The sequence below is a fragment of the Buteo buteo genome, chromosome 1 (genome assembly GCF_964188355.1).
Source record: "Buteo buteo chromosome 1, bButBut1.hap1.1, whole genome shotgun sequence".
Classification (NCBI taxonomy): domain Eukaryota; kingdom Metazoa; phylum Chordata; class Aves; order Accipitriformes; family Accipitridae; genus Buteo; species Buteo buteo.
The window spans coordinates 2,474,368-2,499,464 of record NC_134171.1 but is presented as its reverse complement, the minus strand read 5'-3'; the positions used below and the strand labels follow the sequence as shown (position 1 = coordinate 2,499,464).

Sequence of the window (25,097 nt, the reverse complement as noted above, 5' to 3'; positions counted from 1 at the left end):
CTGGTAACCTGAATAGCTGTTTTTCTTTTGCGTGAGAGCCTGTGCTACTGCATGAAAAGGTTTTCCTCAGTTCCTCTGGTGGTTTTTCTCCCATCAGTAACACACTATTCATTTTGGATTATCCATTACTCAACGTGTATGAATTTCAAGAATCGCTGGGATGAAACGCTGCATTTCTGCACCGTTCGCTCCTGGATCTGCACCTCTAGTCCTGGGCACTAGGAGATGAGCAACCTCGGTGGGCTTCCCACCTCCTTGCTCTTTTTCTCTTCCACTGTAGACTGTTGAGTTTATTTATTTTCAGGTTCTCTTAGCGTCTGGTTGACACCAAAACTTTCAGGCGTTGTTTCAACACTTCCCGTTCTGCAGTTGTTTCAACTTGCGGTTTTCTTGGATGGAGTTTTTCTACCAACAGTGGGGGAAAAAAAAAACCACCAAAAATCAATGCAAATTAAAGTTGTGTAGGTTCTCACAGCTTGCTGTTACTTAAATATTAAAGGCCAGTGGTGTGTTCCAATACACACTTTTTGATGTGTTTTTATTGTAAGCCTGTCAAACATTTTGCCTTTAAAATCCTCTTCAGACCTAAGTGATTTAAAGTATTCCCAGGTTGTCCTATTAATTGTGTGATCTAGAAACCAAAGGTTTGCTTGAAAGAGTATTGAGGTTCATTATTTTAAATCTCACAAAGCCAATCATTAGCAATGAGGGTAAGCCTGGTTCTGGGGTATCTTGATGTTAACTGCTGCTGATTTTTAATGACATGCCTAACATCTTGGCTAGGGAAATGCCACGATTTCTCCCTTAAAACATAATAAAATCTTTTAATTAAAATTTTGACACACCAAACAAATATTGAAGGATATATACGTGCATAGATTAAATAGGCACAGTGCATGCCCTGGGGAAAAGAGTGACATTCTGGTTACAGAACAATTATTTCTCAAATTTATTCTTAATTTTGCGGGGGGGTGGGGGTGGAATTTGTAACATGACTTGTGCTACACCAGAAACTGATGTTAGGAAAAGGACGTTCTCCCTTAGGCATTTGCTGCTTTGGTGGCAGCTTGGACCTTTGGTTTTACCTGGTTTGGCCACTGTTATGCTGAGAGTCAGCTGGCTTTGGGACAACCCTGAAGGTGATGGCTTTTCTTGGCCAGTTCAGAAATCGAAGACAATAACGCTGCTGTCAGCATTCCTTTTCCCACCGCTCGTGTTGTAGCACATCTCTGCCTTTGCAGCGCTGCTCGGGGTTTTATTTCTTGAAGCTACTATTGACTTCAATAGGAGTCATGTTGCCAAATTGCATATTTTCTTTAGTAAACTAAACTTCCTTCAAAGAGCTAATAGCTTTTAGTTCGTAAGTCTCTTGGACGTCTTCATCAGGACAGCTTGTTCTTTGATTTTATAGCCATTAAACAAAGCGCTTTATGATAGCTGAAGGGGACAATTGCAGGAACAACAACCCAGCAATCTGTTTCACACTTGCTTTAGTCTGCAATCTGCTGGTGTGCTTTAAATATTCGAAAACTCCTCGCATTCTTTCACCCAAGTGTGAGTTAGACACAAGTTTGCTTGCAAATGCTTAGAACAGCTCCGTTGGTATGAATTCGTTGGGGTTTTTTGCTTTGTGACTATGTACAATCTGCTCAAAAATGCTTCCCCCCCCACCCTTTCAGAGAGTAAGCAAAACTTTACCACTTGTCTTTTACGGCAGTGAAATTTTACATTATTTTTATTAAACTGAGAGCCATGGAGGCTTATATACCCCCCCAAGCTTGGTTGCATCGATCCCATCGTTGCCTTCCTGCCTCCTTGCCTGAACCCCAAGCTCACAGGGACAATCTTCCAGTTTTCTACGCAAAAAAACCCAAAACAAAACCCAAACTAAAAGATCACTTGGCAAAGAAAAGACCAGAGAAGGTTTGAGTTCAAGAAAATGCTGATGTAATTAGCGTTGTCCAAACGAGTTGCAGGCTGGATAGCAGCATCTTCCTTTTGCCTGTGTGCTGTGTCCTCCTCTGCTGTGCTAGGTGGGGGTTATTTGGGGCACGCTGCATTTTGTGCTGTTTTCTTTAGCACTTTTTGAGTGCTGTAAATGATCAGTTAGGGCTTGGAGTGTCAAATTGCCCAAACTTAATGGGGAAATGTGGGTGGTGATGGTGGGAAGTATAGAAGGCATTTGGTAGTGGCTCAATCTTACGTAAAATAAGAGTGTAACTAGTATTGCTGCAGCTAAGTAGTGATGCTAAATGCGTAAAGCTACATACAACAAGTGGTTTTAGGCAGTTGCTGCACTTAAGGGTAAGACTCCTGGTTTTTTACATGCTTTACAAAGTGTATGCCTCTTCCCTTATTTAATAGGGGCACCGAGTCACATCAGACCCATTGCTTCTGGGAATTAGGGTTACGGCTTCTGCATCCACATATAGGTTGTGTAGCTTGCTGTTAGTATTAGAGATTAGCTGCTGAAGCCAAAAAGAAGCGTGTCCGTAGCTCAGCTAAAATTGAAATGCTCTTTCCAGCCCAGCTGTATAGGAAGTGTCTTTTTTTTGTGTTAAAAAAAAGGGAGCTGCATCGTAATGCTTAAAAGCGCTTAAGAGGACAATAAAGAGATGTCTTGTGTCATGAAGGCTTGCAGAGATTTACCCAGGAAAAGGTTTTCTATTTTAATAAAACATATTGCAGCAAGGACATGCTTGCCATTTGATACATTTGCTGCATTCGGAAAAGAAACAAACAATAAAAAAAGATGATTATTCAATAGGTGCCTGACAGCATTTTGCTAGTGCTGTTATAAAAAAAATATCTAATTCTTTCTTACAGTAGTTATGTACTGCTGCTAGTTTAATTTTAAAACGGTTCCCACAAATCCTACAGAGTCCTGTCATGCCCTGGACAGGTGATGACAAACAACTAGGGTAACGCAGCTTAAAAAGTAAATAACTGCTTTATGGAGACTTAAGCACATGTGCTTTCCCTCACAAACGAGTCAGGCTAAGACTGGGCGTGTAGCTTTACTTGCAATAACTCGTTAAATTGTAGTAGCGTGAATATTTAGAATAATCTGTCTGTACTCTTAAGCCCATTAAAACACCAGGAGGTTATTTTTCCATATTCATTGATATCCCTTTGTATTGGGTACAACCTCTCAGATACATGTTTTTTTCATCTTTGTGTTGGAACAATATGATGATAATATTTTTCTGTTTATTAAATTAGCAACTACTCCGTGAGATGCAACAGATGGCAAGTCGCCCCTTCGCCTCCATCAACGTTGCCTTAGAAACAGACGAAGAGCCGCCAGATCTCATTGGGGGAAGCATAAAGGTGAGAGCTGGTGCTTCAGGATGATCCTTACCGCAATTAATCAGGGATGCTTGTTTTAAACTGTGGTTAACGCAATAATCCCCAATTCTTTATTTGTTATATACCTGCAAGAAACCGTAAGTCCGGGATGGCCAACAGATACCGTTTTCATTTGCTTTTATCCCTTCAGGTATGCATTTACAACTTTTGGGCTGGTTTAGATAAAAGTTATACTGTGTGTAGGATATGAGATTTTGTGTTTGCCTTGTTAGTTTTTATGCCTTGTAAATAGAGAAGAATGCGGCTTTACACAGTACAACATTTGGCTAGAAATGGCTATAGGTGCTGCAAATAGAAACCATTTTTCTGTGATATCTCAAAGCAAACAGGAATATAATCGTGTCTCTGTACTGTAATAGTGTTAACATATTTCTGATTATAAATATATTTTCAAATACGTCTTATGATGCACAAATAGGAGTGTGGAGAAATTATTGTCTTACACCAGGCTGGCGTGTTCTTAGGCACAACATGTTGTATTTTTAGGAAAAACATCTAAAAGGAGACTAATGAATTAAAGGATCTTTTTGATGTTGATGCTTTGGCTAGCAGACCTGTATACAAAAAAAAAAAAAAAATAAGAACCCGAGAACACTGACTATTTTTGTTTCCTAAGGTAGCTGTTTTGTTTTGTTTAGACTTAGTTTTTTGGAAGTCTTCCTCATTAGTCCAGGCACAAAGTTTCTCACCTTCTGTTACTGTGACAAGAAAGTAAGTTATGCTTTTCTATAAAAAACATGTGTATTTTAATTATTTTAAAGCACATGAAAACAATCTAACCCCAGAACTTCCGTTTGGGGAGTCATAATATTTAAGTCTTGGCCTTAGTATCGGGAAATGCCAAAATTAAGGTTGCCTGTATAGCTTTAGCTCTTCCTTATTTTTGTGTGAATATAGTCTTTCACAGCAAGTTGTAACACTTTTTCCACCTGATTGGTGTCCTGCAGCATTTTCTGGGTGGACTCTGCATAGAAGAAGCTTTTCAATATATTGTCTTGGTTCCATTATTTGTTCTGGTTATTTACCGTGTTCTTGGTGCCTTTGAAATACATGCTTGCAAAATTGGATTGTCACTCAACAAATTAGAATGAGCCTTTTTGTTTTGGTTTGGTTTGGGTTTTTTGTTGCTTCATCGAAGAAGTCATGGGATGTGTGTTGATGTTCCCATTGGGCTGGAGGCAGATTTGTGAGGCTGTAGCCTGGCTGCTGATGGTTTTGTGTTGCAGTCTGTCTCTCTGGGGGCATTTCCCTTCCCCTTTTTCCATTTTCTGGAAATAAGCTAACTAAAAGCACCTCTCCTGTAGGATCAGGCCAGAACAAAGCTGTCCTGAACTTTTTGATCTCTCTGAGAAGTTTGTCTGCACTCAAAAACTACAAAGATAGTAAACTTTGGATCTCTTATGTTCTGATTAGTGTGTCATTTCTCCTCTTGTTCAGCCGGCAGTGCTTTTTCCTTCTTCATTTGGGCTTTGTTGTTCGCTTTCTCCTCCATACCTCTGTGCTTTTTGTTTTCTTCTCCGTCTCTTCTTTGATTATAGGAATGTTGAACTCTTCTCTTTTGAAGTGCTTCCATAGACAGCACCACAGGCAGGATTTCATCTTTTTCTCACTCGCAGCTAAGCTTCCTTCCCTTCCCGTGTCTGCCGGCATCTTCCATGTCTCACTTGTGTGACCTCCTTGGGTTGCTCAAGAACGGATGGAGAAGCTGGTTTTAAGCATAATAAATAAGACTGCGGACAGATGTCCTTTTTTAGCCCCAGAAATTCTTACCGACTGCTAATTGTCCCCTGTGCTGATAACTCATACAAATGTTTCTTAATCAACTTCAAGCATAAATGAGACTGTGTGATTCAGGCAAATGGTGCAAACCTTGTACAGTGACCTAAAGCCAAGCAGGGGACGTGGACATAGACCGTTGTGCCAGCGGGTGACTTCATCTGCTGGAAGATCTGGGTGCAGAACGAGGATGCTTTTCCGTGACGAGAAGAGTCACTAGATTTTGAGGGGGTTTATATATTTTTTTTATCATCTTGGAGAATTTGGATAGTGGATAAAAGTATGCATAGAAGTCTGGAGTGTTTCAGCAAAGTTGAAATCACGTGGAGAAGAGAGAGGAGGCTCAGGAAGCTTGTGGGTTGTGAGCAATTTGGGAAATGACCCTTCTGAGATAGTCTGGCCTGCTGGATGCTGCATATAAATGTATTTAAATAGAAGTGGAAAAGCAGTCTCAATATCTGTGGGGTCAGCTTCAGGTTTTTTCCTCCTCCGTTTTGCACCTGCACGGGAAAAAAGCTCTCAGCAGGAGGGAGCTGCAGGAAGATGGGCTGGGCCAATACGGAATTGTAAAACTGCATTTTTCTTTGTATTTCGTCTGTTCTTTAATTATTAGCCAAGAAAAGAGTTGCTACGTTGTTGGACCGTAAGCCATTCTCCAGTTACTTTGCCATTTGCTGTGTCAAAATTTGAGAGCCTTCGTTTTAATGCAAGAAATCCAGACTTGTGTTACCATAAATGCATTGATTTTTTTCTTTCCCCATGTGAATCAAAGCCTTTGGTTAATAACGAGTTTATTTGAGGGTTACAAAGGAGAAGTGGAAAATGGGATGTCTTGTCTGCAAGAGATTAATTTCCTTTTCCATTGTGCGTAGCCCATTGGCAGCCAGTGTCAAGCTAGTTCCATCCTAAGCTAATGTTTTCCAGCTGGACAGTATTAGAACCATGTTTTCAATTAGTATTTTTCCTGGGGTACTTAGAAGTAATAGAAAGTGATTTACCTGCAGGGAAACTATTCATATTACAGTCTGCAGCTAAGCAACGCGGAACTAGCTGCTTTGGTTTATTTCCTACTCAACAAATACCCACTGGATCACAAATCTGCCACTAAATTTGCTTGGTTATTACAAAATCCATTGGCTTTTCTCTGCAGCTTTTTGCGCATTTGGAGGTGCTGCGTATCACAATTTTTTTCAATTTTTTTCCCTGGATATCTGGGACTCATCCAAGTGTCTGAACTGGTATTACTGTAACTCCAGCTTTTTCGGGTCTTGTTATCTAATTAATCTAAGTCCTGTAGTTCTCTGCAGCCATTTTTAGAAGAAGCTTTCCTGAAGAATCTGGAAAGTTTATAATTTTGACATTGATTTCCAGGTATCTTGAACTTGGTAAAGGCATGAAGTGAATGCTTGTAGATTCTTGGGAAAAACACATACACAATGTAGCAAGCAAATGCTTAGCTTGAACAAAACACCTACAGGATCAACAAGAAAATTGTTGCCTTAGAAAAAATTATCCTTAAGTTGGAAAAAAATTGGCTTGGAAGCTTTTAGGGGATTTGAAAAACACTCTTGTAAAATGGAGCATTTGCCTAGTAGAGCTGGTCCGTAGAGCAGCCTTTCCTGTGCTGCGTTTAGGGATCCAACGTGCGAAGCCAGTGCTAAGAGGTGATTATTTTTGCATCCGTGATTGACAGGCTGTCCACATCTATAGTTGCCTAAATGGAGCGAGAGAAGTATTTGGTGAGCAAAATCCTTCTGAAGTTCATTTAGCATGTTCTGTACCTTCATGCCGACATGCATTTAATTCTGCTGCGTTAAGCTTCTGAGGGCAAAATAGCTTCACTGCAAATCCTTAATCAGACATCAGCTCACCAAGCTGGCTGATTCCTTAAAAATAGCAGAAAAATTGATGGAAAATAGCATCTCACTCTAGTAATTAGTTTGCTTTGTTATGGAGGAAAGTGCTGTTGAGTGGTTTAAAGACTGCCAGAAGGTCCCATCTGTTCAAGAAGTACAGAGATGAAGTGGTGGGCTGATTTAGGAGTGGGCAAGGGATACCACAGATTTATTATTTTCAGTCTATTTGTATTTCACATCCAAGCGGTGCCCTTGTGAAATTCCTTTTACGTTGCAGTGAAGCTGCAACCGGCAGTAAGGAGCAGAGAAGCCAGAAGTTAGAAGTCCTGTGCCATGGGGTGATGGGTTTGGGGAAGCTGCAGGGGCACCGCTGCGGTGAGGAATGATCTGAAACGAGGCATCGCCGAGCTCCAGCGCTTCCACAGGGTGACTTCGTCTTAATTTTTACCTGTAGCTCTGTGTTGGGCTGTTTCATGCAGTGAGACAAGTTCAGTGAAGAACAGCCAAGGGCCAAGGAACTGATGGATTGTACAGCTTTTATCCTGTTCTGCTTGTCGCTCTTGATGACTCACTTCCCCCCTTTACATCCCATGTTATTGACCCGCTATTAGTCCATCAAATTCGCTGATAGACCAGCTTCTGTGACCCCCCCCTCCCACCCAACTTCACTTAAAACGAGCTGGGTTAGAGTAAGCACGGCGAACACAAAGTTTCCCACTTGGCCATGCCACCAAGCTGAGATCGGGGGTCCTCGTGCAAGCAGGGAGATTTGGAGAGCTGGCAGGTTTGAGCTGTGGTACATAAATGCAGTCTGAAGTAGAAATGACCAGGCTATTGAGATGCATTAGAGGGGAACAGAACAGGTTAGGGCTTTTCAGAGGTGGTATGAATAAGTTGAAAAGGAGAGTCATTCGTTATCCTCAAAAGGATAATAGTTGGAGGAAGGGGATGAAATTGAGGGGGGAGAACACAAACTGAATGTTCTTAATCTGATGTGGCATTTGCTGGAGATGGTTCGCGCGCAGCCTTCGAGGCCAGAAAGGCTGGTTTTATTTCGCCTGACCTGCCTAACGCAGGCTGCTCGGGCTTGTTAGCTTGCCTTTTGAAATGCAATTTAATTTCTAATGCATTATTTCTGGGGTTTCTAGCATTCGCTGGTTCTAGGAGCTTTTCCTTGTGTTAATGCTGAGGCGTTCAAAGCATGTCAGTGTGTAGCTGTCTCCTTGTCTTTAGCAAAAGCACTTCCACTCATTAGACAGATGAGGGACATGCCACAAGAAACAACATCCCAGCTTGTACTCTATGGTCGGTGTTAATTCTGCTTATGCTGGCCCACTTTCTAATTCATGGAGAAGTGCGTGATCCCCTTTGAAGGAGCGCCGTGCTAGATGGAGTTGCCGGTGGTAAGAAGGGAGCGTTATCTGGGCAGCCGAGGTGTGTAAAACAGATTAGCTGCGCTAAAATTGCATATAGTCTGGCTGTGATCCATACTGTGAAAGCAACAACAAAAATACCTGATAAAACCTTCACCTAATGAATTATTTCCAGTTAACTAGGGCCAGGTATCTTGGTTTGCTTTCTGTTGCAAAATTAGGGACTTGGGGGCAAACTTCTGCCACTTCCATAATTTAATGTGGAATAAAAATGTTTGGAAGGGAGCTATTATGAGATCAGTGGAGACATCTGTTAAGCCTGCCTTGTATTTAGGGACTATTTGGCCAATAATTGAGATTTAACTAGTTCGAGGTTTGAAGACTGTAAAGTTTTTTCCGCAGAATGGACCCTGATTTGAGCTGATAAGGAGGAATTTGCTGGAGGTAGAGGAAGGAGCGCGAAGCTTCCCACAGGAGAGGGTTTTTCTAAGCTCTTTTTTCCCTCTAGTGCAAACGAGTGTCTCTTCTGATTGAAGTACTAATAACACCAGCAGCTTCTCAAAAACATTATCAGGGACCTATTTGCATTTCTTTATGCCAAGTAGTTGTTTTGTGTGTCTTGTGTTTGCAGTCTTCATCCAACTGTCCTATTTCGTTGGGGTTTTTACTTATAGGTTTTCATGTGCAAAAACCAGCCAACTTGTCAAAAAGAACCAGAAAAATCCTGTGTCTTCACCCGTACAAAATCAAAATAAATAGCTACCGTTGGCCATATATATTTTGCCCAGACTTGCTACCCATGGCCTCGTCCATCCCATCCCCTCCCCGGGGCATCAGCAGGGAATTGAAGAAGAAGGGTGAGCGTTGACTTACGTGAGTGGCGATGCTCAAAGCCGTGACATGAGATTTTGTCATTTCAGGGTGACTGCTTTTGAAATACAAACTTGCCTAGCGAAATCCTTTCCTTCACCGAGAGCTTGTGTCTGTGTTTTGCTGGATTGACAATGTGCACTTTAAAAGAGAAAGCAGTTGTTAAATGCAGTGGGAGCAAACTCGCTGCCCTGTGGAGGCTGGTTTGCATATACACTCCCAGTTGTGGGTAACTCAGGATGCTCAGATCTGTATTTTCAATTTCAGACCGTTAGCATTCATCTAAAGGCTTGAATATGATTTTTATTTAGTTCTTCACATGCAGGAACCCAGTGGTGGGGCTGCGTTGTGAGCAATTCATTCCCCAGCCCCTGTGTCACTTCCAAAGTAGATATCAGGGACAAGGTAAATATTTAATCTAGACTCATTTACTGCAAATTATTGCTGGGAGTTCATTCATCTCTACCTTGGAGGAGATACATATTACCCTGAGAATATGATTTTTAAAACTTGATACTCTATTTTTTATAGAAAATTGCTTGTAACTTATTTTACAAATGTTCACTCAGCTTTTAATGGTACAATTTAAAAACTTGCAAATGGAATTTGACCCTTTTTCTAGAGAGTGAAATCATCTGAAGAAGTGGAAGCAAATAATAAAGTTGAACTGTTTCGGTAATGGTCCTCTTCTCTTCCCCCACCATAAGATTTTTCCTTTATTTTAATTTCCTTACTGGAAATTGAAAACCATGTAAGAGTTATTTGATCAAACCACAGAAATATGTTTTCTTGTTAAGGAAAAAAAATTCTCTACACTATTTTTTTTGATACATTTTGAGAAGCAATATGCTGGCAGTGTATTACAGAACCTAAATAAAATTGATGCTGTGTTTTTTAAATTACACAGAATATTTATTGTTCTAGCCATTAGGTTTATGTGACACATTATTAACCTTTCGAATTTGTCGAATATAAGCAGTGTAAATAGAAATAATGAGACGAAATAAAAAAGAAATGTTTAGGTTGAACATCACGCAATTCAACTTGATTGCAGAAAGCATTTGGCTGTGAAATTGTCTCCCAAGGGAACTGGTGGTGCACTCCACACCTGGGTCACCTAGAAATAGCCCAGACAAAGTCCTGGGAAATGCCCTGTTTGTGTAGAAAATCCTGCTGGAGAAGGTGGACTAATTAGATGACCTAATAGGTCTCTTACTGCTTTTAACTTCTATGGTTGTTTAAGCTTTACGCATGTTAAGTACATATCAAAAGTCATAAACAACTGAAATTGCTTGGCTTTTTAGTGCTGGTGTTGGCCATCTCTGGAAAACAGCTGAGAACAGATTTCGCTGCCTCCAGGAACAACGGGGTTGTGTCACTGCCTAGTGAAATACCATTAATTTTATTTTTTCATTCAAAAAAGGGTAGTCACTGTTTCCAAAACACGTGATAGCGCTTCCCAGTTAAAAACGAAATGCTGCAGGTCACCTTCCTGACGGTGTGCGTTGCCCGGGAAAGCGTGTTTAAATCTGTGTGCCGCGCTGAGAGGTCTTTGCTGGTTTGTTGGTCGTTGTTTGACATTTGTGCTATCCTGATTCTTAGCTGTTGGGGTTTTTTTTCCCCACCATCTCCATGGATCATAGCTTTACTGGTGTGGAGAAGCCGTCAGAGTCTCTTGCAGGAGAAAGGGTCAGGTGTTTATGGCCAGCAGGTTGAGGGAGGGGATTCTGCCCCTCTGCTCCATTTTCATGAGACCCCACCTGCAGTTCTGTGTCCAGCTCTGGGGTCCTCAGCCCAGGAAAGACATGGACCTGCTGAGCGGGTCCAGAGGAGGGACACGAAGATGATCAGAGGGCTGGAACACCTCTGCTGTGAGGACAGGCTGAGAGAGTTGGGGTTGTTCAGCCTGGAGAAGAGAAGGCTCCAGGGAGACTTTATTTCAGCCTTTACGTACTTAAACGGGCTTTATGAGAAAGATGGGGACAGACTTTTTAGTAGGGCCTGTACCAACAGGACAAGGGACAATGGTTTAAAACTAAAAGAGGGTAGACTCAGAGTAGATATAAGGAAGAAATGGTTTACAAAAAGGATGGTGAAACCCTGGCACAGGTTGCCCAGACAGGTGGTCGATGCCCCATCCCTGGAAATATCCAAGGTCAGGCTGGACGGGGCTCGGAGCAACCTGATCGAGTTGAAGATGTCCCTGACCATGGCAGGGGAGTTGGACTAGGTGACCTTTAAAGGTCCCTTCCAACCCAAATTATTCTATCATTGTATGATCAGCTGCGTGAAATTGTCCCTCCAGCACACTCACACTATTTCTTTGATGACAAGAAGTAGCTTTAGGGAAGCGTGCCTGACGGGTGGACCAGCTGCAGTTGTCTGTTCATAGCACAGATACATCCCGAGCAGCAGAAGAGCATCCCCTTTGCTGACCTCCATCCTGGTTACAACCAGAAGGAAGATAGTTTTCTGGCTACACCTTTCTTACTGCGTCCGTACGTGTTGGCTGCGTGCACGCGTGCTCTGTGTTTCGTGAGTCGAGCGCACGGCTCGTTTCTGATGGGCTGTTGGATGGCAATTTGGCATGTATGGATTGACCCGCCACCAAAGGTGAGATCTTCTTCTCCCATTAACCGTGGTCTTTGTCCACCTGCTCCAGCAGCTGGGCTCTGCTCTCCCCTCCGTGCCCCGCTCCCAGTGTGGGACTCTGCTGTTCAGGCACGGCTCAAAGCAGTCATCATGTGCCAAGTGTCTGAGGGATGCACCTTATTTGCATAGATTTGAATAATGTCTACTTTATTGTGCCATTAAGCCTTCAATAAAAAGGAATTGCTTCTATAATTCAACAATGGGTTTATCAAAACACTCTAAATAAAAGTCTCTGGCAGAGGCTCGTTTTAACCATCTGATGAAAGGTTACAAAGTTTGGAGATCTACGAATTTTATGGGATTTTTTTTTTTAGTGGGCTGCTAAAAGCCACCTGTCAGACTGAAGCACAAGCATTTAGAATGACCCGATCTCTGGTTGCCAAGTCCACTCCAAACCTTCCTGCAGAAAAACAGCTTGGATCTCCAACAAGAGCATTCAGAAACCACGAAGGAGGCAGATGTGCTGCAGAGGTGGGGAAGGAAAGGAGACGTGAGCTCTTCTTGGGTCTCCCCACGAAAATTCAACTTGATGAAGGCAGCCAGCTTCTCCTTAGCTGCTTTGCGCCGTGGTAGCACCTACGTAGGTCACGTCAAAACACGAGCAGGCTCACGGCGAGGTCAGCCGTGGGTGAGATCCACAATCAAGATAGCCATTAAGTTGCTGGTTGAATTACCCACATGTTTTCCTCCATCTCTGCAGAATACGGTCCCCGGGCTCCACCGCTGGGTTGCTCTATATCTCGCAGAGGGCACGGTATGCCCTTCACTCCCGGCTGACCTCTCGCTTGCATCAAATTCCACATTCCCGTCACTCGGCGTGTGAGTCATTTCATCAGGCTGCGCTTTGTCTCTTGGCCTGGCGAGCACACGCTTGGAGATGAGATGCTGCATGAGTCACAGTTCAAAAAGCAGGTGCCTGAACTGGTGCTGTCAAAAATAAATTTGCAGGACTCGATTCTTTATGCTGGTTTTTGCTGTTATTAACTGCAGCTTGTCTCAGGAAAATGGCTGGTTTTGATGGACAGTAGACCATTTTTTCCCCTTTTCGATTTAAGATTGAGATTAGGTGCAGCGAGATGATCTTGTGCTTAATTCCTTCCAAATTAGCTTGCAACTGCCTGACAGATTTTGCATGCATCATTATAGAAAGTATACTTCCTTGCTTTGCGTGGTTAACAGAAACAAAGTTCCCTATGCGATGAAATATTAACAATTTTTTACTAACGCTCAGCTTTTCTGAGCAGGTTGACAAGGGAAGGAAGGAGGCTCAGAGGTATGTCCCCTGCCCTCAACTATCCGTGGTACATCAGGTAGATTAAAAATTCACTGCAGCATGGGGGTCAGACTCATCCCCGTGAAGTAACACTGAATTTTAGGTATCGGCGTGGCCGGGGTCTGCTGTCACTCTCTGGGGGACAGCGCTGGCTGCCTGTTTTGGGCTCTTTCAGCACCAGCGACGCCTGCGTAGGAGCTCCTCGTGGTTCGGAGTGGGAGCAGGAGAGCAGAGGGGAGGAAGACGTGTGACCTTGAGGAACAAAATAAAAATCCCATGGAAAGGGAAAGATTGTGCCCAAAGGGACTCGTAATGAGAATTTCTGCTGCACGCTCAGGGTTCATTAGTTGGAAAGGGCAGAGGAGGAGGAAGGGTCCTGCTTGGGGCTGAGAGATGAGCTAAAATACCCGCAGGGTCCCTTCAGCTCTGTGACTGAGAGCTGTATAATGAACTTTTCTTCCGTACCATTTTATGACGTGCAGGAGAATCGGCGTGGGTTTGATACTGTTATGGAGCCTAAAATGCCTCGCAGGTCACCCACCCGTGGTCCAGAGCAGCAGACAAGGACTGTTGGGAGAGCTGGGGCAGGGAGTGTTGGTGTTCAGAGAAGAAATTCAGAGCGCTGCTCGTTCAGATGAGCCAAACGAAGGCAGAGCTCTACAGTAGGGTAAAGCCCAGGGACAGGGTTAAGGCATAGAAGAATGTCAGATGGATGAATAAATTCAGGTGGGAAAGAATTGAGCTTAGAAGAAAGTTTCTGGTGTCAGAGGGGTGAGATCCAGGAGCAGGGAGCCTCTGGAGAGGTCTCACGGAGGCGATGGCGCAGGCTGAAAGTGTAACTGCTTTTAAAGCAGAGCATTGCACTTTTATGTGCAGTCACCTGCATTAGTGAAGGGCTGGATTCGGTGACCGTGAGAAGTATTTTCCAGCCTCCTGTTTCTGCATATTGGCTGGAGGATGATGAGTGTGCTGCTGAGCATCCCCATGACATTACAAAGCGTGTTAGAGTAGATTTGTACCGAACGATTTATATATTGGGGAAGGAACAGAGTTGCAGAAGCGCTTTGATTAGAATCATAGGATGGTTTGGGTTGGAAGGGATCTTTAAAGGTCACCTAGTCCAACCCCCCTGCAATGAGCAGGGACATCTTCAACTCGATCAGGTTGCTCAGAGCCCCGTCCAACCTGACCTGGAATGTTTCCAGGGATGGGGCATCGACCACCTCTCTGGGCAACCTGGGCCAGGTTTTCACCATCCTCTTTGTAAACCATTTCTTCCTTATATCTGCTCTGAGTCTACCCTCTTTTAGTTTAAAACCATTACCCCTTGTCCTACCGCAACAGGCCCTGCTAAAAAGTCTGTCCTCATCCTCCTCTTCCTCCCGCTACTTCGTCTTTGCTGCTCACTCTGCCCAATGCCGAGGATGAGTGTGAGTTCTCGCTGTAACACCCGAGCGCCGTCCTCCAACCTCCGGGACTCAGCAGGGCTGTTTTATTAGCAGTGGAGTAAGGTACTCGGCTCGCTCCGAAAGAAAATAAACTTTGTGTTCGGTGCGTGCTCCCATTCATACGCCAGACGTCTGCGGGCTGTATTTCTGCAGTTGCCTTCTCTGTGCTCTCTCCATTACCTCTGGTAATTGAGTCGCCTCTGGGATATAGCACCACGGTATGCTTGGTTGCTTTGTGGGAAAAGCATTATTTTGAGTTTGATCCCTTTGTTGGGGGTGGGGAGAAGATGAAGAAATCTGCAGTCATAAACCAGGCAGACAGCAGCTTACGTCGTTATAGCCTGTAGAATATGTATTTATCTACCTTGCACAGACTAACAAATTGTTGTTGCAATCATTACAGTAAATATGAGATATGAAAACAGTTTTAAGTTTCATTTTGCTTGCTGTCATCTCTTTTTTTTCTTTTTTATTGAGCAGCAATAATTCAATAGCATTGTTTGACTCCAGTTTTTTCAGTGTCTCGCGTTGTATTGAGTTTCTGTTGAACATTTAAGTACAGTAGTACAATTTTATGTCTAATGGAAAAAGCAATAATTATTTCATTAATACCAGGGTAGAATTTATCCATACTAAACAAGAGATCAGAAAGCACTGAGCGTGTCAGGTAAAATAGTGTTTCTCAGCTTTTGTTGCTTATATGGAACAAAAGAAGGCACTCTCTTGTACCTGTACTCATAGGTGTAAACTTGCATCCTCATCTTACTGTTGTGCCATCCCACAATAACACTAACCACATGTAACTGTGTGTGGGATCGGGGCCTGGCTCAGGTAAGAACCTGTTTTAGTTTCTGAGCTGTGCTGTTGCATCTTTTCTTTCTAATGACATACTGAAATTAGCTGTTGGCCATTCAAATAAAATCTTTACAAGGGTACAGTGGGAGGGTGATGTTCAAAGACACTGAGGGTCAGCGAGGGATCCAGTCGCCGCTCCTCTAGGGCAGGAGAAAGCTGGCTGCCCATTGTATCTTCGTAATTATCAATTCACTTTTTATCTGAAAACTTTATTTTGTGTCCATGTTTGTAATGTAAGTATGAAATATCCGTATTCAAAGTAAACAGGCATCAGTAAAGCATGTTAAGCATCTTAGGATTCAGCAGGTCACTGAAACCAAATCCAGAGCCGGGATCACAAACCGGTCCTCTGCTCCACTGAATCCTCTGCTTTTCGGTGTAAAAAAGGACAATACAATCCAGTAGGCTTTCTAAAGCACTTTCAGCTCCCAGAGCAACCAGCTACCTAAGAACATAGTCCAGAGTGGTCTAGAAGACCACTCAGAAATGAACACGACCCCTTGGGAAAGAACTGAAATGAAAGACACAATTGGGGGAACACAGTTTAAAGCAAGCAGCAGTGAAATTGAGTGTGGTTTGGGGGTAAATGTTCTTTATTGTGTTAATGCTGCAGTGCTGCAGAGGTGTTATGTGGAGTTAAACTCTGGAAATAGAAGTTGAACTGCCAAATCGCAGTGGTCAGACGTGCAGGTATTCGTGATAGGCTGCTGATGGGTTTGAAGGGAAAAAACCCTCAATCCTGTTGTTTCACGTAAGCTGCTCCTTTGTTACTGAATTTAGGGAGAAATACAAGCCTTGTGCAGTGCTCGACTTCTTAATAGCTAGATTTTTATTAAGTAAATGTGGTTTTTTTGCGATGACTAGGGTTTTGATCGTTACTAACATTGGTTTTAGCTTTGCTAGCTACATGCTGGAAATTTGCCAAGTGCAGAAACATGGTTCGTGCCCTGAAGCTTGTACGATCTGAAAAAGATGACGCTGGGGGAAGAGGGAGGGTGTAACACACCGTATAACATTTGTTTTCTCCTCTTCCTTCCCTCGCTGCAGACTGTACCAAAGCCGATAGCGCTGGAGCCCTGCTTTGGGAACAAAGCAGCCGTTCTCTCTGTATTCGTGAGGTTGCCTCGAGGACTTGGGGGTATACCACCACCAGGACAGTCAGGTGAGGAATATCGTTGTCTCCACTGGCTTGGTATTAACTCCGTGCTCCTTCCCCAGTCTTACAGAGTCGCCTTGCAGTTTCAGACTTGATCCCGTACCAACTGCTGTATCCACACCGCAGCTGAGGATGCGCTCGGGTTATTTTAAGCTAGCTAGCTTGGGCCCTGCGAGCTTCCGACCTGAGGTTTGATTCAGTTTCTTGGGTTGGATGATGGATGAACATTTGATAATATGGATTACAATTTAGTTTATGGCTGGGGAAAAAAGGGGGATCTGGTACAGACAGGTTTGCAGAAGTTACTTACGAAAGTAACTTGTCTCCCAGCCTATTCCCCTTCATTCCTAGCTCTATTTGTAGAGAGACATCAAGTCCTTTCAAAGCATCCATGCTCTCCTCTTAGCAGCTCTGGAGAAAGATGTTTTCTCCATCCCGCTTAACGTTTCCTTGTTCTCAGCCCCTTCTCACTTAAACCTGATGTCAGGGCACCGAGACATAATCTCCTGGGCAGTTTGCGATTTAACTGGGGTTTCTCCAGTGCCTCGTGAGCATGGTGAAGCAGAGGATTAATAAAAAAGTATTAGCTGGGTTTGAGATGGGGTGGTTTGGTTGTGAGCCGCGTTGAACTAAATCCCAGATGGCCAATAGTGGTTTGTCTGTGGATTTGCCAGGAGGAGGTTGCAGAGATGATGGGTGTCCGGGAAGCCCGGTGAAACATCTGTGCATGTGTGCTTTGAGGATTTAGTCTAGCACATCTACTGGTGCAGAGAAAGACACTTTCCTCCAATATTATGGGTTTCACATCCATTAATACCCACACTTCTTATTTCCAGCTTTTTCTACTGCAGTTGCTTTCAATAAAACATGCCGTATTTAAAAGCTTATTTCAGAATAGCCGCTAGAGTTTAATCTCTTAAGCCAAAATGCTTTTCTAGTTGGCTTTTTTTAAGAACTCCTCAAAAAATTATATTCAGTCTATGGCTTGGAGGGTTTTTCTCGGCTGTGGCGGAAGGATTTGTTTCTGTGACTATTTTGTTCCGTGACTGTTTTTTTTTTTTCTGTTGCCTCAGGTCTTGCAGTGGCCAGTGCACTGGTGGACATTTCACAACAGATGCCAATTGCCTACAAAGAGAAATCGGGTGCAATACGAAATCGGAAACAGCAGCCCCCTGCACAGCCAGGAACCTGTATTTGATGCATGGACATCAGAAACTGTTTAGGGTTTTAAACAAAATGGAAAAGTAATACCTAGGAGGAGGAGGAGAAGGATTTCCAAGTTGTGTCACAAGAGACTAGAAGCACTCAGAAAAACACAACTTCCTTGAACCCAACTTTTTCTCTCATCTACGTGATAGTTGGCTTTGTTTGACAACTGCTCCACTTAAGTTTTACTGACACGTGGCTTCAGATTGCTCCTTTGTTTTCTTGAAGTTTAAAGTAAAATAATTTTATTGCAGGTCCAGTAACATCCGATCACCACCATTCATGGTCAGTGTAAATAGAACAGTAGTCCAATATGAATGACACTCAGGTTTATACATGGAAAGTGCTTTGTAGTTCATGTATTTATCAAACTGTACAAAAAGAAAAAGATGCAGTGTTTACAGGTGTCAGCTCTCAACACATAAACACTACTATTAATCTTCAAAGCATCTTCATCCTTTGTTTTCATTTAATACTATATGTTTATTCCCTCATTCTTTAAGTGGAACTCTCTTCCAGATACAGCGTTTTTGTAGTCATCATGGTCCAGAACATCAGGAACGCAGAAGCCGGGGTGGTTTAAAGGTTGATGTTGCGTGTTGCTCAGACCACATGCAATACCTGGAGAAGTTGAACGTTGCTTTTGAAGGACTCAGTGTTTACATAGTCTTAACCTGCTTGGAGTACACCACACACAAGTGCCTAGACTTGAACAGATCTAGGGAGTGAGGAGACTGCTACACACATTTCTTTTCAACATAATTAAATTCCTTTTAAATATATATATACACACAGATATATATATATATGGTCACCCAAGGCAATCTGTGTTCTTTGTAATATATTACGTGCAGTCAGGGGAAAATGGCATTTTCCTGACCAAAAAACTACTCAACCAGATGGGAAATACCTGGAGGGAAAGTAGAGTTTCAGTATCTCATAAGATAACTCCTGGTTTCACCAGCTCTTTTAAGAGAAGCAGTTTGTGTTCCAGGTCAGATAAATTATATTTCTTCTGATTTTTCTCTGCCCATTTGGCCTCTTTCCCTGCCCCTTCCCTCCTGCCACTCTTCTGGATGAGAGCTGAGCTGTGCCGGGGCTCAGAGCCATCGCTCCTCAGCAGAAAGGTTTGCTCTGTCTCCTTACAGGGTGCAAAAAGCAACACTCCAGGTGCCAGATCATTTGAGGATGGAGTAAAAAAGAACCTTAAATAAAAAGCAAGGAGAGCAGCTTCGTTTGGCCACGGGTTTGAGTTCTACACGATCAGTTACTGATATTTCCCATTGGGGTTGAACTCTCGTAGACGTTGAAGAAGGTTTCCCATTGGGGTTGAACTCTTAGACGTTGAAGAAGGTGGCTCGTTGGTGAAAAGGAAGGGACTTGCAAACAGCAAAGTTAAGGCTTGGCTTTTGGGGGACGTATCAAACAGTCTCAGGTACTCTGACTAGTTGTAATTATGTTTTGAGGTTCAAGGTTGGACTTGACCCATCCAGCCTGCACATGCCGGTGCCCGATGTCTCCCTCGATTCTGGAGCGTGGCGCAGTGCCGGGGCCACGCAAAGTTGTGAAGTTGAAGCCAGTAGGAAGATGTTACGTGAAGGTGCCAAACGAGGCGTGTAATTGTTGCTTAATCACAGTAAGTGCAGGTTCATTCAGGTCGCTGAGTTGCTGGTTTCTGATGAGGACATTTAGTATTTATGAAATGGAGAACTAACAAATCGAGGGCAGCGAAGGAAAGTGCTCTTGAGTCTTCTGGCCAGGTAGCACCCTTTTTCCAAAACGAAACCCACGTAACTGCGTCTTTTTTTTTGTGCACGTTTTGGTGATCGATCACATATCAGCCACTCATTTTTGGTTTTGGTTTGGTTTTTTAACCATGTATTTTAAAGAAGCTCTTTGGAGTGCGGTGGCATCGCAGTGAAGACCTGAATTGCTGTGCGTGTCTGGACGGCAGTGATGGGGGACAGCCTGCTGGTTTAAAGACAGTGGTGGATTATAACTCTGATTTAATGTGTCATTTAATAAATACAATGGGACTGCAGAAAAAATATTGTCGAAAAAATGCATTTTATATATATATACACGTGTGTGTGTGTGTATTTTTATATATATATTTATATATATATATAAAAAATGCATCCGTTTCTAAACTAGAAGTTAACTGCCCTCTGGGGAGAAGAAATTATGGGATGGAAAGGGGTGAGCTTTGTGCTTTAGAACTGAAGGGGTTTAGGCAATTTAAGTTTTAACTGATGCACAGATTACCTCAGACAGATTCATCTCCTGAAAATATTTTCTAACTTCCTATGTGTATAAGGCTAACCTGAACTAGAGAAATAATACTGGACTAAAATCCCTCCCCTGTTAATTACTTTACATGTTTTCGGTCATGATGCGCATCCTCATGTTCAGAGATGTCGTCGTCTTGTTTCTCCAACACTTTTTTGGGGAGGAGAACTGCCAACCCAACTTGAGAAAGCTCTTGTGCTTAAGTCTCCGTATTCAGGACAGCACTTAAGCAGGTGCTTAAAAGTTGTTGCTTCGGTTTTCTTGAACAGAAACAGCTTTCAGAACAATAGGCCTGGAGGAGTGATGTAGTTTTATGTTAACAAAAAGATGTAAATGTGGTTTGTTTGGGGTTTTTTTTTCCCCCTGGAGAGCTGGGTTGTCTGGTCTCAGAAGCTTATGGTGGAGCGTGCCCAGAAGTGTAGCCACAAAGTAAGGTGTCAGATCGTGGAAAGACGAGCAGAAATGATCAAACTTTGAGGTTTAGCAGAACCAAAAAAATGTAAATAGAGGAACAAGACTTATTTATGTCAATAAAATGAAACAGCTCCTTTAGGATGTAGTTCTGCTCTGCATCTTATCTCCATATTGATGAGGGAAAAAGAGAACTCTCATACATATTTCTGCTGCAAACAGTTTCATCCCAACTTAAAGGTAAAACAGAGACGAAGGTGGGAATGGATGGGGGGAAGAAGAATTGCCGGTGGTTTATCACCAGGCCAATATCAAAAGTGAAGGATTTGTGGGTTTATTTCTTTTGGAGGTGAGGGTGGGGGAAGAGCAACCTTATTTCATGGGAGAATCTGTAAATAAATGAAAAATAACACACCGATTTTGCACTTGTACATAAACTATACAGTAGCGTGCAGAACATTGAAAGATTTAAAGTGTATATAAACCAGAAAAATATTGAATGTATTTTTGATGCATTTTAAATGATGTATGAGTTTTGTCTTAATAACTTCTTCATATGATGAGTATTAGATAACTTTCCAGAGCTTTAAAGAAACATCAAATTATATTCGTGATATCTTGCAGTATAAAGCAGGGAGGCATAACTTGACTTTTATGTATTCAAATGCATTTCACTTAAATGTATAAGCGCAGTAAAATATGGCTCTTCCATTTGAAAGGGGGGGAAAAAAACGCTTGAAGACAAGTAATAAATGTACTTAAAGTAGTCATTACTTGGAGGATTAAGTCAGCAGTTTAAGCCTCTACCATTAAGATTGTGCCAGTGATTTCCATTCAAAATCACTATTTTCAAGCGTTTATAACTGGCTGAAATTCAGCATTCAAGGTCTCAACCCTCAGAACAATTCTATTCTTTGAGAGTAGCCTTTAAAAAAAAAAATTAAAAATCAGAAATGTTGTAGCCCTTTTATTCTAGAAAGCAACAGTGCCATTGGATCTCCAAATCACATACATTTTTTTGGTGCACCGTTTTCCATTCTTCTTAGCCCTGGATTTTCTCTGGACTGTTGTAGCGTGAGTGACAGGAGACCCTGCCACAGCATGGGTCAAGGTGTTGGATACAAGAAGATTTATGGGACACAACTTTTGAGTTATTGCCACTCTCCCTGGGCTTAAAATGCGCTGTATCGAAATTGCCAAAATAAAGCTATACACGATGGGGTAATGCCTGTGATTAGCATAAAGTCATAGCGTATAATGTACCAATATTTGATGGTATGGTACCATAAAAGCATGACAGGCCCTGTTGGCAGATACACGCTTCTTAGGGGTAGTTTATATACTAAATATTGCTCAGAAACATCATTTTCCCTGCAGTAAGCGTTTACCAAAATACGTAGTCGCTGGGTTTATAGTATGGTTTTAAAATGGCAGCTCAGCTTGCTTGGCCCTAAATAAGCTGAAATGAGCTTTTGATGAAATACCCTCACTTGAGAGGCTGAAATAAAAATTGAGGCTTTCCCCGTAACCCGCTGAAGGTCCAGTGCCGCAGAGATGAGGCTGATTCTCTGTCCTTAACTGCTCCCGATGTTTGCAGCCGCTTTTTCTTTTCCACGAGACCCCAAGTTAGGGTCGGAGCATCAGCTCCATCTCTGAACCCGCAAAACCCTTTTCCCTGCAAACAGGGACTTGCCAGCACTGAGCTTGCGAGACAGCAAAGAACGGACCCTCCGTGCCAGGAGCGACTTTTAAACTCCTCCATCCAACCCGCAGTAAGCTGCTGATGTCTCTTCTTTTCCCGTTTCCTTTTTATCTTCATTTGGGAATACCGTAGGGGAAAGGGAGGGAGGGGGTTTGGGGTTTTCGGAGCCGCCGGAGCGAAGCTGCAAAAGCAGGTTGGGAGTCTCGTGCGTGTTTTAGATGGAAAAGTCCCGCTGGCAGATGCGCGCCGGAGCGTTCAGGGATGCGGGAGCAAGGGGAAGGGAGGGATAGGTGTGTGTTTCTCATTTTTGGACGTGTTGTTGGCAATTTTAGTCAAATTCATGCTCTTTCTGTTGATAGCTGCTTAAATTAAATTAGTTTCCATTGCTAGGAATACTACAATAATGTGGATGTGCTGGGTTTTTCTGCTTCTGCATCAGGGCAGGTTTTGTTCAGTTTATTATTTCGTTCTAACACTACACGTGGACTATTTTTGTGCGTCTTCCAGGTACTATAGTTCTTTACATATTTCCTCTACATTTATCATTGATTCCACAAACATCACCAGAAGAAAGAAGAAGAAAAAAAAAAAATTGTGGAGGAGTGTAACATATGTCAGTCCATTATTTTTTTTTTTAAAAAAAGCAAAAAGAAAATAAAAATAAAGAGTTTTATATTACTCTGAAATTTGTGCACAATAAATGTTCTTTACACTAAGATCCTTGAATTAATTGTATTCTGGATTTTTTCTTTGTTCTGTAATTATTTACGATTCTTATCTGTGTTCAGACTTGAGCTTAGTTTGTTAATATGTATAATTTAGCATTTATTGCATTCATATGTAAATATGAGCAAGTATTGTAAACTATTTCATTGCCGGGGGTTGTGGGTGTTATACATACACACATTTAGGACTGCAGTTTTTGGTATAATTTTTTGTATTGTAAAATAACAGCTAATTTAAAGCAGGAACGAGAAAATTATTGGGAGGTCTGTGCATTTTAAATACAAATGTGAAGTACATGTATATAAATAAAAGTAAATAATGCAAATCTTTCCTCTGAAATAAAAAGTAGATGATCTGGTTAAATTGGTTTTGCCCTGCTTTTTCTTCTTCTTTTTTCCCCCTCTTTCTTAAAATGCGGGGAGGAAATAACTCAAGATGTTTTTGAAGACTCCTGCCTGGGGTGAGGGTGAGTTTCTACCCCGACGGCGGTGGATCTCGAGGTGTTCGCGTCTCCGGGAGCAGGCTGTGTCCATCCTGTGCCGGGTTCCGAATTTGGGAGGAGGAAGAAGAGGTCGTGTCCTCCACCAAAGGATGGGGGGTAGCTGCTGTATCCGCACGCCGCCTTGCGACCCCCAAACCCATCACCCTCGCCTACGTCTTCCCGAAGGTGCCTTAGGGAAGCTCCGCTCCCTCCTCTTCTCTGAAGGGTGGTGGAAGGGAGAAACATCCTAAAGAGGAGTCAAAGTCTTCATTGTAGAGGAAAAGGGGCTTGTCCTCTGTACGGGTCACCTGGGATGGTCAGGGCTGGAGAGGGAATTTATTTGCTCCAACCTCCTCGATGCCGGGGTTGTGAGTCCTTGCTGTCGTGATAGTCCTTGCTGTCGTGATACACCGGGTCTTTATTTGGTTCGGCAACTGTATTCCTGCCCCAAAGCTCAGAGCATCTGCGTTCAGGGTTTAAATAAGCCCAAGAAGTAGAAAATCTCAGTCACTGCTAATTTTTCCACTAAACTGCTCCTTCCTTTGAATCAGAGGAGAAAAATCTGACACCCCTGGAGACTGCATCATCCAAAGAGTTTTGCGAATAATTTTGCAACCTTATCAAATGTTGGTGCCAGCTGGTGTTTCAGATGCCCGCAAAAGCTAGGAGAGCAAAGTCGGAGGTGACCTCTCCTCTCCCACCCCTTGGAAGCCCGCATGCAGCACACCCGGCATCCAAAAACAGATCCCTGCCGAGACGCAATCCGTTGTTCTCCATTTATTTTTATGTCGCTCTTCAGCTTTGAAATTAAGCACTGCTGAGATGAAGCAGAGTTGAACCTGGCATTTATGAGCCATGAAGGTTTCAGTCATCGCTGTCTCCTAAGACACTTGTGCTACTTCATCCCATGGCATTAAACTTGGATGCCAAAGCCCAATTCTCAGAAATTGCTGCCGAGCTGAGCGAGCGTGCCAGTCTGAAAGCACAGCGTGGTGTGTCCAGACTTGAAATGAAGTGGGCAGGGGGTAGCGGTTCGAAAGCTAGTTTAAGCTCATTTCGGACAGCGGGATAAAACGTAGAGGTTTGGGGCCATATTTCATCCCTGCTCCGATTTTTCCTATTCTGTAGCAAAGAAAAGAGGTTTGCAGGGAAGGAATGGACGAGACCGTGGAGGATCTCCGACAACGCTCTTCGCTGTCACCTATCATTAATGAACGCTGTTGGGTAAGGAGCCAGAGAGATATTTGCCACACAGGTTTTTTTTTTGACAGGGCTTAAGTATCAATCATCTCCAGAGAGAGGGGAGGCAATTTGAAGTCTTTTTACAGAGCATTCAATTGAATTCAACCACCCTAAAGAAAGCTTGGACTGGAGGCTGGGAGGTGGTTCTCCTTACCCAAGTGGGGCAACTTCTGGATGGGTTACACATCGCTGGTTGTTAGTAAAATTGTCTATTGGTCTGGTGAAAACACCAAAGTTTGCTTTTTTTCACCCTTAATGGGAAGAGAGGAGAAGAGAGCTGTGCAAATGAGCCAGAGCTCCATAGCTAACACCTAGCCTGCCATTTGGGCAAAAACAATTTGCAGAGGTTCTTGTGTTTCTCCTTGGGGTTTTTGGCTTCTGAACTCATTAAATAGCAACGAAGCAGGGGCTG

At 42.9% G+C, this 25,097-nt stretch overlaps 1 protein-coding gene across 1 annotated transcript in view; it reads left to right on the top strand.

Moving 5' to 3' along the window:
* Positions 1 to 21,513, top strand: part of ATRN (attractin) — a 152,283-nt gene extending 130,770 nt beyond the window's left edge. Inside the window, exons 27-29 of the mRNA XM_075043940.1 lie at positions 3,223 to 3,330; positions 16,520 to 16,634; positions 17,702 to 21,513. Coding sequence (XP_074900041.1) covers positions 3,223 to 3,330; positions 16,520 to 16,634; positions 17,702 to 17,826 — 348 coding nt within the window. The 3' untranslated portion in view covers positions 17,827 to 21,513. The remainder of the gene's footprint in view (positions 1 to 3,222; positions 3,331 to 16,519; positions 16,635 to 17,701) is intronic.
* Positions 21,514 to 25,097: the final 3,584 nt, after the last annotated feature.